General features: G+C 43.5%; 1 protein-coding gene across 2 annotated transcripts in view; it reads left to right on the top strand.

The window, feature by feature from the left end:
- Window positions 1–14,083, top strand: part of LOC141111081 (uncharacterized) — a 59,576-nt gene that overhangs the window by 15,104 nt on the left and 30,389 nt on the right. For both annotated transcript variants that reach the window (XM_073603074.1, XM_073603073.1), the window contains exons 2-3: window positions 7,112–7,246; window positions 7,765–7,858. In XM_073603074.1, the coding sequence (XP_073459175.1) occupies window positions 7,112–7,246; window positions 7,765–7,858 (229 nt within the window). The remainder of the gene's footprint in view (window positions 1–7,111; window positions 7,247–7,764; window positions 7,859–14,083) is intronic.

Raw genomic sequence — 14,083 nt, 5'->3', positions numbered from 1 at the left:
AGGCCACATGCCCTCAACATTGGGAGGGTGTTTTGGGTTCCCCCCCAAAGCACCTTGTCCCCATGTTGATGGAGACAAGGGCCTCATCCCCACAACCCTTGGCCGGTGGTTGTGGGGGTCTGCGGACGGGTGGCTTATCGGAATCTGGAAGTCCCCTAATTTAACAAGGGGACCCCCAGATCCCGGACCCCCCTGTGTGAAATGGTAAGAGGGTACAAAAGTACCCCTACCATTTCACAAAAAAAGTGTCAAAAATGACAAGAGATAGTTTTTGACAATTCCTTTATTTGAAGTCTTCTTCTTTTCCATCTTCTTTCTTCTATCTTCTTTCTTAAATCTTCTTTCTTCTATCTTCCTTCGGTTTCTTCCTCCGTCTTCTTCCTCTGATCCTCTGCTTCTTGCTCCGGTGTTCTCGTCCGGCATCTTCCTCTGCTGCATCTTCTTCCCTTCTTCGTTCTCGGGCCGCTCCTATCCTTCATATGGAAGAATAGAAGAGCTAGAATAGCATATAATATTGAGGGCATGTGGCCTGGTACGGTTCAGGAGGGGGGGTGCTCTCTCGTCCCCCCCTCTTTTCCTGTGGCCTGCCAGGATGAATGCTCAGATAAGGGTCTGGTATGGATTTTTAGGGGGACCGCACGCTTTTTATTAATTTATTTTTTTAATTTTGGCGCGGGGTTCCCCTTAAAATCCATACCAGATCTAAAGGGTCTGGTATGGATTTTGACGGGGACCCCCACACCATTTTTTTTTTAATTTTGGTGCGGGGTTCCCCTTAATATCCATACCAGACCTGAAGGGCCTGGTATGGAATTTAGGGGACCCCCACGCCATTTTTTTTTAATTTTGGTTCGGGGTTCCCCTGTGGGAAATCCCATGCCGTTTTTATCAATGAACTGTTATGCCCCATACACACGGTCAGATTTTCCGACGTAAAATGTGTGATAGGACCTTGTTGTCAGAAATTCCGACCATGTGTAGGCTCCATCACACATTTTCCATCTGATTTTCCGACACACAAAGTTTGAGAGCAGACTATAAAATTTTCCGACAACAAAATCCGTTGTCGGAATTTCCGATCGTGTGTACACAAATCCAACGCACAAAGTGCCACGCATGCTCAGAATAAATAAAGAGATGAAAGCTATTGGCTACTGCCCCATTTATAGTCCCGACGTACATGTTTTACGTCACCACGTTCAGAATGATTGGATTTTCCGACAACTTTGTGTGACCGTGTGTATGCAAGACAAGTTTGAGCCAACATCCGTCGGAAAAAAATCCTAGGATTTTGTTGTCAGAATGTCTGATCAATGTCCGACCGCAATATGTGTGATGTCGGACCAACAATTCATTAATAGCCGCGAGTAGTTTTAAATGACTTTTTTTCCTTTGAAATGTCATTTTGCTGTCAAACTGTTCTAAACACGGGAAACATGCGCCCCTTTACAGGAATACTATAGACACCCCCCAGGTTTAAAAGAATATTTATTGTTTCACTTTAAGCATTATTAAAAAGCACTGCTCCCGAAAAAACGGCCATTTTTAAAACTTTTTTTTGCATTGATCCATGCCCCTGGGGCAGGACCCAGGTCCCCAAACACTTTTTATGACAATACCATGCATATATGCCTTTAAAATTAGCACTTTTGATTTATTCCCTAGACTTTTAAAGGGTGTTCTGCGGCTTTCAAATTTGCCGCGAACATCCCAAATTGTTCGCTGTTTGGCGAACTGGCGAACAGCCGATGTTCGTGTCGAACATGAGTTCGACTCGAACTCGAAGCTCATCCCTACTGACAATATAATCAGTCCACAAAGATGAAGTGTCAACAAGTGATAACGATGTGGTGGTAAGTCCATATGCATGGGACATCAAAGTAAAATCACAATAGGATCTTAGATGAAATGTTGATGCATTTGCAAATGCTGGTGATCAGACATTCAAAAAATTCAACAACACCCAGGGTTGTGCCTCCACTGTCTAGAGGGAAGAGGGATTTGGTACTCTTACCCTGAGTTGTGGATCCACACGCCAGTGGCGGTGAATCATACAAGCATGGATGCACTCTGGGGTTGCAAACGGCAATCTCCCCAGAGGACTTCAATGGAGACACACTCCAGTCCTTTTTCTGACGATCGGCGGATGTAGGAATCAAGAATGCCAGCAATCACTCACCACCCTCCAGGTAATAGTGGGAACGGTAATGGATAAAGAGAAAAAGAGAGAAAAAAAGCCTCCACATGGCATAGATCAAAAAATATTTTTATCCATTACTCAGGGTAAGAGTACCAAATCCCCCTTACCCCCTAGACCAACCTTTCTCAACCTTTTCAACACAGAGGAACCCTTGAAATAGTTCTCCGGGCTCAGGGAACCCCTGCTAAAAATTAGAAATCTACAACTCATGATACATTAGTGTGATGGTCAGTGGGAAGAATGGTCCTTATACTTGTAGTCATTGGGAAGAATTACCTCCTTACAGATAGCTAAAAAGATCAATGGTGTCAGTGGGAACTTATCTGAGAGGCAGAAATTGCTCAATGCTGAAGGAACCCCTAGCAACCTCTGGAGGAACCCTGGTTGAGAATCACTGCCCTAGATGGTGGAGGCACAACCCTGGGTGTTGTTAAATTTTTTGAATGTTCAGCAGCATTTGCAAATGCATCAACATTTCATCTAAGATCCTATTGTGATTTTACTTTGATGTCCCATGCATATGGACTTACCACCACATCGTTATCACTTGTTGAAACTTTATCTTTGTGGACGGATTATTTTGTCACATTGTGTCATTTGTTTGATCCCTTATCCCTGTGGACTTATCACTTTCTATTATATCGTGAATCTTTTTGATATTTTCAACGTGGATTGAATACTGTCTGTCTGTGTGTTCTAAACACTACCACATATATGTGCACTTTATTTAGTATTTCACTTGTATGCATTTATTCTGCACCAGTTGTACATTAATGTGTCATTAAAATTATTCTTTTTGCCCATATTTGTTTTCCTGTCATGCACAAGTTTGCACTTTCATTTTGATTCATTGTTACTGTTTAGGAGTGTACATTCACCTTCCTGGAATCATTCCCAGGTTTTATTAATTTCTAGCGCTACACATTCGTTCACATAGACTTTTCACAATTAGTCTTATTGTTGTGTTGGCAGCTCATTTTCATAGGCGGCGCAGTAATTAATTCACATACACATAGTAAGCATAAATGTTAGGAGAGGGAAGAGGTTTTAAAGTGTTACTAAACCCACAAAAGCACAATCATATATGCAGTAAAGCATGCTTGTTACACTCACTGTGGAACCTAAGGGGTTAATCTTCCGCATTATGTAAAAATGCTGTTTTATTCTGTCTTCTCTGACCCTCCCCTTCTTTCAATGTCCCCAATCCATCTCCTGATAGTACATAGCCTTGGGGGCACTCTGCACAAGCTCAGTTTATTGTGTATTGCTAGAGTTTTTTTTTTTCTGGAAGGGTGCATGTAATCAGCACAGGGCCAATCAACACTATCCAGACAGAGGGTCAGGGGTCATGCAGCCTCAAAGGACAGTCAGATCAGAATGAAAACTCTTCCTACAAGCTTTAACCGGACACTGATAGAAGTCATAAGACTGCTATACACGGCTAATGAGAAAAGGTATTTAGCAGTTTATATTTACTAAAATGGCATTTCCATGTTCTGTGTACTGTGGGATTCCAATTTAAACATACAGAAAACTGTTAACATTTTGGGAAGGAATTAAAATCAGAATAATTAGGCCTGTATTTGATTATCAGAATTACAATGTTGTGGTTACTTAAGTCTCAGTTGTAGAAAAAAAATCTTTTTATCGACATATACTAACTGAGCAGATTGTCTGAAAATGTTAGGACATTTACCAAGATTGATTTTCAGATTACAGACAATAGTCATCACAAGCAATACAGTTCCATCCAGCCATGACTCAATGTTTGCTTTAGAATATTGGTATTGGTGCTGGTCACTGTAAAAAATTAAACATTCCCATATGGTAATATCAAGATTCTGTAACTGATGATTTTCTTGTTCTTTTCACTTGCCTCCTTTCATAAAACTACATAACCAAGGAACGTAACCACAGCAGTCACATGAGATAAAGTCACATCCTGGCCGTGGGCTAACCACTTGCTGTTGCTACTATTGCAACAAATAAAACTATGATGGGTGTTAGAATGCAATAAGAATTGTAGGTACAGACCACCAATCAACTGCCTTTATAGAAAGAAAAGATGGCAGTATGCTGCCCCAGTATCATGGAGTATTGTGACCCTCTCAGTATTCACCACTGTCCCTTAAAACATTCACCGTTGGTTTCACATTTGTGTCTAGCAGTGGTATGGCTAATCAGAGCAAGGAATGTATAATTGAACCCCCTTTGACCTCAGGGTCTCCACGCTGCCCAGTGGTGGCATCAAATGTGCTGACTTGACTTCGTTCCTATACAAAGCCTTTGGAGGTGTAACGCATATAGGAACAAAGTCAAGTCAGTACATTTGATGCCACCAATGGGCGGTGTGAAGACCCTGAGGTGAGAAGGTGGTTATTTTTAATACTATGTGCAGAACACAGCACTAAGAGTGCATTTGTTTGTGAGTGTCCCATTTTAGATTTTATAAAATTATTTTAAAACGTATGGAGAGCACTATTGGCTTTATTCCTTTAGCATAAGCACGTCTCTCACAGAGAGGAGGAGGTCAAATAGAAGCTCCAGTCCATGTGTCGATCCCTTTGATTGCTGTTGGGAGCCAGGAGCCAGTTGGAGTATAGTCCTAGAGGGGAAAAAGTGTGTTTGACCTTGACTATTGATTAAGATTAGTTCAGCAAACTCTTCTGCCCGAGCATGAGCTCTGGCCGAACATTGGCTGTTCGCCCTGTTCGGGGAACACCCACATTTGCAGGGTGGTCGCCCCACTGAACGCCCTGCAATGCACTGAGCACTGCACAGTGCATTCTCAGCCCTGATTGGGCAAATCTTTGCCCAATCAGGTTGCAGAAAAAGCTGGTTGTTAGGAAGCGGGACCAGGAAACATGCTGTGGTGTCCTTAACAACCGATTAGTCATCAGCTGTCAATGGGCTTTCCCTCAACATGAGGGGTGGGTGCTTTTGGGCAGGGGGGGCTCCACTCTCCAAGCACCTTGTCCCCAAGGGTGGACAAGGGTCTCTTCCCCAAAACCCTGAGCTGTGGTTGTGGGGGTCTGTGGGCAGGGGGTTTATCGGAATCTGGAAGCCCCCTTTAGGAAGTAAAAAAGTATCAAAAAGTAAAAAAAAAAAAAAAAGACAGTTTTTACCAATTCCTTTATAAAAAAATTGTCCCCCAATGTAAATCATCAACAATCACGCCGCCTGCCACACCCAAAAAAGAAAACAAAAACGCTCTGCACTCATTGGTGGCCGACCGCTGAATGCCTCCTCCGCCGTTTGACAGCTCTTATATAGGTAAGGACAGGGCCACCTGGCAAGGTTACCTGGTGGCACCGCCCCCTTGTGACATCACCGACCCAGCATGCACCAGTCCGTAACGTCACAAGGGGAGGCGGTGCCACCAAGTGACTCCACCAGGTGGCCCTGCCCTAACCTATATAGGAACTGTCAAACAGCATATGAGGCATCTGTGGTTGGCCGTCAATGAGTGCAGAGTGTTTTCTTTTTCGGGTGCGGCGGGTGGCATGATTGATGATAGATTTACATCGTGGGACACTGTTTTTTTTTTTTTTTTTAAATAAAGGAATTGTCAAAAACTCTGTGTTTTTATTACTTTTTGACACTTTTTTGGTGAATGGGTAGGGGTACTATGTTCTCCATATTTATTCACATGGGGGGGGCTGAGATCTGGGGGGGGGGGGGCTTCTTAAAGTTTTTTCTTATCCCTCTCCAAAGCCATAAGTACAGTATCTTTCTGCTTCTCCATTCTTCTGTTATCAGCATGATAACTTCTGACAAGTTCTCCGACACTGGAGATAAAAGCAGCTGAAAATTTGTGTCGGGGTGGGTGCTATAAATAGATTAGCAGAGAGCTTGTCTATTTACAGTACAGATCTGCATGTTTCTTCATCTCTCTGCCTATGGGGAGGTGGGGGTGTGCCTTTTCCCCAATCAGCTGTCACACAGTGTAGGCCAAGACACCCCTCCCCCTGCAGGAACAGGAAGAACAAATTCTAACATGATGTTCACTTTCTAAAGAATATAGCAAGCTGAAGACCGCAGATATACATGTAAAACTTATGTAGGGAGATTTGTTTCATCTCTGTGTATCATCTGAGGCTGTTCACTTCACTGGGTTTATGTGAGGGTTTACATCCACTTGAAATTAACTGTCTAGACTGTTTCACGTTACTTAGTTTTGGTAAAACTAAACACGACTTATAGGCAGGTTCTCCCATGCAGGTGGCACTATTCTGCAGTGGAACTGTAGTTGGAAGTTGGAGAGGAAGTCAGGAGGAACGTGATTCCTTTATGATTTCCTGGGTCACTGGAGAAGCAATCTGATTGGATGCCACCACCCAAGGTGACTCCAGCGGCCATCTTGGGTCGAGCAGAGCCTTTTTAAGGCCCTGGCTCCCAGGTATGGCACGCATTTGTGAGTTGGTAGAGTAGAGACAGGTACCCCACTGCATTAGCGTTAGGGAAAAGTTCCTGACAAAAAGGGAAAGTGTAAGATCACAACTCCTTGAGGCACCATCCCGCTTGGACATGAGAAGGACAAGCATCATTTTGCTCTATTTACAGATGCTGTCAGTCTGGCTGATACAGTTCTCTCTTCACATTACTGGAAAACCGTGAGTGCACCCGGTTGGGCAACCTTCCCACTGGGTTTGTTGTAAAATGTTGCCTTTCGAATTTAATACAAGTTTTCCACTGCATCTTTCTGTGTGAATTATTTTCACCGCACCATGCTGCACCTCACCTACAGACTGTACGGGGATTGTATAATCAGTTTGTAACCTATAACCAGTTTGTAACCTATCTGCTTTGAAGCATTCCGGGTAAATGGGGTGGTCCCTTGGAAAAAACATTAGGTACTATATGATGCCTGTAATGTGATGAAGTAATAAAATTATGCATTCTTAATTGCAGCTTTGCTCCAAGAGCCATGTTCCTACGATACGATAGAATGCCGCTGTCATGAGGGCTATGGTTGTCAAACAATAAGTTGTACAGAGTGCATTCTATTGCCAGGGTGCAAGAGTGGGGAGAGACTTAAAAGAACAGGTAATGTTTGCCCAATGGGTTTATCATACCCATCCTAATGCTCTGCAGTGCTGATACATTTTCATTTTTCTTTTCTACATTTATGTTATATTGCAGTGATAAATATCTCAAAACATGATAATGGTTCTGCTGAGCTTTGATGAAAAATAAAAAATAACATACAATACAGACATGCTGATTGTTCTTCTTCCCAGTCACCCCCTTTAATCCTTTTCCCCACTTGACTCCACTCGACTCGAACTATACTTTTGAATGCTACAAATATGATGTGACAGAAGCTAATTTGACACCCTCTAATCTTCTTCTACCTCTCCTCTTTTACCTACCCCTATTCCTGTCACCCATCCTACCCACCATCCCCTCCCTTGGCTTGTATGTTTTTGTAATCATTATTAAACCAATAAAAAATGCACATATTTGGATTTTAAAAGTATCATACAATGCAAACCTGTATGCATAATACATGCCATTTCACATCATCAACCGATGAACATTATTTATTCTAAATTTGGTTCTAGAGGTCAACTCCAGCTTTTACCAATATAACTGTGAAAAATGTCCATCTGGAATGAGTTTAGATATGAAAAGTGGAGAGTGCAAAACTGCTGATGTGTAAGTAATTCATATTGTATATGCAATACTTAAAGTGATTGTAAACCCAACCACCTGCTCTGTGCTCTTTTTTGGGTCCCCTGGCAGTGCTCCTGGCTCTTCCCCCTGCTGAGTGATTGCCATAACAAGCCGTTAGCTATGGGAGCACTTGTGTGGGCTCATTCCCCAGCCACACTCTCTGTGTCCATTAACACGCAGAGCATGGCTCAGTCCCAACCAATGGGGGCACGGCTCAGCTTGAACAAAGCTTCCCATTCTGCTAACCTCTGGCCTTTTAACCTCTTCTTCCCAGGAATATCCATACACTTGGTCCAAGGGTACATTTCCAGGACTCTGGAAGGCTAGGTTGGCACCAGTAGACTTTCACTTCTCCATAGGCTGTAATCTCTAAACATTCATACAGAGGCTCCGTAGTAGTAGTAGTAAAAAACTTTTATTTGCTTAAATTCAGCAGTGATACATAACAGTCCATATCAGGGTTTCTCAACCAGTGTTCCATGAAACCCTAGAGTTCCTCCAGCAGTTGCTAGGGTTCCTTGAGCAATGAGCAATTTCTGCCTCTCAAGTAAGTTTCCTCTGCCACCATTAATCTTTTTAGCTAACTGTATGGGAGGGAAATGTTCTCAATGTCCACAAGTGTGAGGAGCATTCTCATCACTGACCACCACACTAATGTGTCATGAGTTAAAGATATAGTCATTTTTAACAGTGGTTCCCTGAGACCAGAAAGTTATTTCACGGGTTCCTCTATGTTGAACAGGTTGAGAAAGGCTGGTCCAGATCTTGGCAGTAACATTGTTCAAGTAGTGGCATGAATTAAAAAGCACTGCAGCAATATGAAGACATGAGGTGTCTGTGGAGCTCATCCCAAAAATACTTAGTTCTTCTTCTATTCTAGTCAGAGCCCCTTATGGCATAGCTCTACCGGAGGGACTAAACATTCTCTTCCACTCTAGCCGTCAATTACTACTGTTCTTCCCCAGATTGTTCTCAGCATTGACCCCAGAGAAGCCCCTCCCCCAAAGAGCAGAACATGAACACTCACAGCAGGCCTTTCTTTTCTTTCTGTATCCTGGCTAGAGCAAGCCAGGATCCCCAGCTCCATTCACCATAAATAAGGATACGCACAAAGCACTCCACCAGTAGGAGGAGCCACCCTTAAGGGAACCTCTGCCTATATGCTCCTAATGTCTGGTTTGGGAAGTCTTATCTGTTGAATACAGAGCTCCGCCTATACCCGCCTCTTTCTGTCCCTCTTCACATGCATACGTTAATTTTTTTTCCCAGCAAAACAATGATGTTGTCTTGATTAAGAAAATCCTGCCCACACCGTCTGTTGGGAACATAATTTTTAGAGATGTACCCACGTCAGTTGGGCCTGAGCTACCTGCCACTGCATACGTTTTACAAGCCTGGTGATGATGTCACAGGGAGTATTTAAAGCTGTTTCCTGCATCAGGATCAATGTAAACAAAGTAAAAGAAAGAAATAATGCTGGGATATGCTCTGGGCTTGGGGATAAATTTGAGTAATGTATACCCTTTAAGGTTTAAACGTTTATGAATGGCAGAAATGTTGTTTTCCATTCAAACAATAGGAGTTGATTTACTAAAACTGGAGTGTGCAAAATCTGGTGCAGCTCTGCATAGAAACCAACGAGCTTCCATTTTTTTTTTTTTTTGTTAAAGCTTAACTGAACAAGCTGAAGTTAGAAGCTGATTGGCTGCCATGCACAGCTGCACCAGATTTTGCACTCTCCAGTTTTAGTAAGTCAACCCCATTCCATCCAGTGATTCATTATTATTTTCACATTATTTTTGAGAGCTTTGTTATACTGTATGCCATTTTTATTTTCTCATATAACTTTTCTTTGATTTAATCTTCCCATCTTGTGTAGGTGCATGGAAACTGATCTAGATATTAAAACACTTCCTACTCAATTTGCATTTTGCTAACCTGCTTTGGTAAAAATAAAGTTCTCAGAATATATTGGTTTAGATATTAGTGAAAAGCAGCAAACCGCACGTGCTTTGTACAGTAGTGTGAATGGCCCCTAAGTACAATAATTCCATTACTGGTCTAAATTAAATCAATAATGGCCTTATAATCAACATATATAAAACATAACATAACTTTAAAACATGTTCTTTATCATGCTTAATTTTACAGTATTGTGTATTTCCTACTGTGATTATATCAAGTGCTTTATATCTAATTTCCAGGAGAGATAAAATGTTTTTCTTCTATTTCTTCATTAGGTTTTTTTTCCATTTTTTTTCAATGCTCCCAGTCCTATCAGATTAAATAAGAACTAAAGGATACTAATAAAAAATAGGATTTTTAAATACAGCTTACATGTAAAATCCTTTTCTTGAGAGTACATCACAGGACACAGAGTATTCATTACATAGTGGGTTAGATAGGCACCATTGGTGATTGGACACTGGTTAACCCCAATTAAGGAGATTTCCTCCCCTATATAACCCCTCGGGGAGGACCTCAGTTTTGTAGCAAAGCAATAGGTAACCACGTAAAACCCATAGAAGGGCGGGAGCTCTGTGTGCCGTGATGTACTCACAAGAAAAGGATTTTACAGGTAAGTTGTATTTAAAAATCCTATTTTCTTGATCATACATCACGGGACACAGAGTATTCATTACATAGCGGGATGTCCCACAGCAATGCTCATTTGAGGGGAGGGAGACACAGATCAGTAAATATAGACCGCAAACGGACCAGAGGAACTAAACTGCAGCCTGCAGTACACTGCGCCCGAAGGCGGTATCCTCTTGCCCTCTTACATCCACCTGATAGAATCTGGTGAATGTATGGACTGAAGACCAAGTCGCAGCCTTACAGATCTGAGCCATGGAGGCCTGGTGATGCACTGCCCAAGAAGCACTAACAGCCCTAGTTGAGTGCGCTTTCATATGAAAAGGAGGAGTCTTCCTCTTTATATCATAAGCCTGAAAAATAACCTATCTAATCCATCTAGAAAGAGTGGATTTTGACGCCGCTTGGCCTTTCTTATGGCCATCTGGCAGAATAAACAAACAATCAGTTTTCCGTATCTGAGCGGTTGCCTGCAGATAGACACTGACTGCTCTAACCACATCAAGAGTGTGCAAAGATTCTTCCTCTGCGGACTGCGGATCTGGAAAAAAGGATGGTAGGATTACATCTTGATTCAAATGGAATCCTGAAACCACCTTAGGTAAGAAGGAACAATTAGGATGCATAACAGTCCTGTCCTTGTGAATAATTAAATATGGCTCTTTACAAGAAAAAGCTGCCAATTCTGATACTCTCCTAGCTGAGGATATGGCTATCAAGAAGACAAAAACGCTAAAGGAGCCAACAACACCAAATTCAAATCCCATGGGCAGTGATGGGAGTAAGTCACACATGTGCAAGTCACAAGCAAGTCTCAAGTCTTAACCTTCAAGTCACAAGCAAGTCCCAAGTTACTGTGGCGAAAAGCAAGCAAGTCAAGTCGAGTCCCTGCTAGAAGTCAAGCAAGTCAAGTCAAGTCATTTATTTTGGTCAAGTCACGAATTAAGTCAAAATACTGATCTACCCCAAAGCCGGGACTTGGGGGGAGCTTTCTTTTGTGGGGGGGGGGGGCGGCTTTTGCCTAGGCCAAGACACAGCACTGGTGGTGCCAAGTCATTGCAAGTCAAATAGCCCAAGTCAAAGTCAAGTCGCAAGTCATTAGTGATAAGTCAAAGTCAAGTCGAGTCATTTATTTAATTTTGTCAAGCAAGTCGCAAGTCCTCAAACAGGTGACTCGAGTCTGACTCGAGTCAAGTCATGTGACTCGAGTCCCCCACCTCTGCCCATGGGCATACTGGAGGTTTGACTGGCGGATTCAACCGCAGTGCCCCCTGAATAAAGGCCCGGACAAGGGAATGTGAAGCAATTGGCTTCTGAAAAAATACAGACAAAGCTGAAATTTGAACTTTGATAGTGCTCAAAGCCAAACTCATTTCTAGGCCTGACTGAAGAAAGGTCAAGATTCTGCTAATCATATACCTTCTAGGATGCCATCCCCCGGGTTCACACAAGGAAACATATGCCTTCCAGATTTTGTAGTAAATAAGCCTGGAGGCCGGCTTTCTGTCATTGACCAGAGTGGAAAGGACTGACTCCGAGAGCCCACGGTCTTTTAAAATGTGGGTTTCAGCAGCCAAGCCATCAAATTTAGACTTCGTAAAGCAGGGTGGCAAATCTAGCCCTGTGTGAGCAGATCTGGCCAGAATGGGAGGACCCAAGGCCTGCCCACTGCCATCTTTACGATTTCTGCATACCAAGGTCGTCTGGGCCAAGCCGGGGCTACCAACTTTGCTTCCCTTTTGACCCTTCCCAGGAACCGCGGAAGAAGTGGGTTCGGAAGGAAGGCATACATTAGATTGTACTGATCCCATGGGATTGTCAGAGCATCTGACCCCTGAGCAAGTACATCCCTTGTTCTGGACACAAATTTGTCCAGCTTCTTGTTGAATCTGGACGCGAATAGATCCACGTCTGGTGTTCCCCACCTTTGACACATGGTCTGGAATATGTCGGGGTGTAGGGACCATTCTCCTGGGCATAATTGCCGGCGGCTTAAGAAATCCGCTTGCCAATTTTCCACTCCTGGGATGAATACCGCAGACAGGCAGGGAACATGGCTTTCTGCCCATGCAAGAATGCGATTCACCTCCCTTTGGGCATCCAGACTTCTGGTGCCTCCTTGGTGATTGATGTAAGCCACAGCCGTGGCATTGTCGGATTGTATCCGAATAGGATGACCCTGTAGCCTGTAAGACCAGTCCATGAGGGCCAAGTAAATTGCCTGAATTTCTAGAATATTGATGGGCAAGCGTCTCTCGGTTGCAGACCATCTTCCCTGCGTGCATGTTTCTTCCAGAACTGCTCCCCAGCCTGTCAGACTGGCATCTGTGGTTACGATCTTCCATTGTAGTGGAAGAAAGGCTTGGCCTTTCAAAAGATTTTTGGTTCATAACCACCAATTGAGGCGTTTGCGTATCCTTGGGGATAGGCACATCGGAAGACCCAAGGCATGAGTCTTTTTGTTAAAAAGCTGCAAGAATGCTTCTCTGCAGGGGCCTTGAGTGAAACTGGGCAAATGGAACAGCCTCGAAAGTGGCAACCATCTTTCCTAACAGTCTCATACATAGCCGAATGGATGGACTCTTTTTGCTTAATACTAAGCGGACTAGAGCTCTTACGGCCTTGACCTTTGGCTCTGGTAGAAACACCCTGCCTTGAGCAGGTGTCTATGATCATGCCTAGATACTCCAACCTTGTTGAAGGTTGCAAAGAAGACTTTTCTAGGATGATTATCCAGCCTAGTCTTTCCAAATGTCTTACTGTCTTGAAGACAGCGCGGTTCAGGTGTGCCACCGATTGCTCTATGAGTAGCAAATCGTCTAGATAAGCTACCACATTTATGCTCTGAGCTCTTAGATTTGCTAAGAGAGGGTCTAGAATTTTTGTAAAAATTCGAGGAGCTGTAGCGAGACCGAAAGGAAGGGCCACAAACTGGAAATGGCGCTGGTCTACCGCGAGCCTTAGATATCTTTGGTGAGCGGGAAAAATCAGCACATGAAGTAATGCATCCTTGATATCTATTGATGCCATAAATTCTCCCCCCTGCAGGGTGGAGACCACCGAACGAATTGACTGCATTCAGAAGGATCGAATGTGTAGAAACTGATTCAGATCCTTTAGATCTAGGATGAGTCTGACATCTCCATTTGGCTTTGGAACGTGAAGAGATTCGAGTAGAACCCTGAACCCTGATCTTTTGGGTTAATTTCTACTGTTACTCCCTGGGATAGTAAGCGATCTAAGGCCAGTAGTAGCGGTTCTCGCTTTACTGGATCTTTGGGAACTCTTGACCTTAGGAAACGAGCTGGTGGAAGCTCTAGGAACTCTATTTTGTAACCTAGAGATACTGAAGAGACCACCCACTTGTCGTGAACCTCTTCCCGCCAGGCTCCTGAAAACTGTAGGAGACTTCCCCCCCACTCGGCCGAGTGGGGGCGCCCCTTCACAGGGATGTTTTGGGGCTCTGCTTGGCAGGCTTTCGTCCCCAAGCCTTTTTCTGCCCTTGGGTGTGACCCTGGGCCTTTCCTCTGAAAGTAGATTGGGAAGGCCGTCGCCACTGATTAGAGCCTGATGTTCCAGGGGAAGGGGAAAGAGACCGTTTGAATGATGGAC

This window comes from Aquarana catesbeiana, linkage group LG10 (assembly GCF_042186555.1).
Source record: "Aquarana catesbeiana isolate 2022-GZ linkage group LG10, ASM4218655v1, whole genome shotgun sequence".
Lineage (NCBI taxonomy): Eukaryota > Metazoa > Chordata > Amphibia > Anura > Ranidae > Aquarana > Aquarana catesbeiana.
The sequence above is the reverse complement of the archived record's forward strand: the minus strand, read 5'-3'. Positions and strand labels throughout refer to the sequence as shown.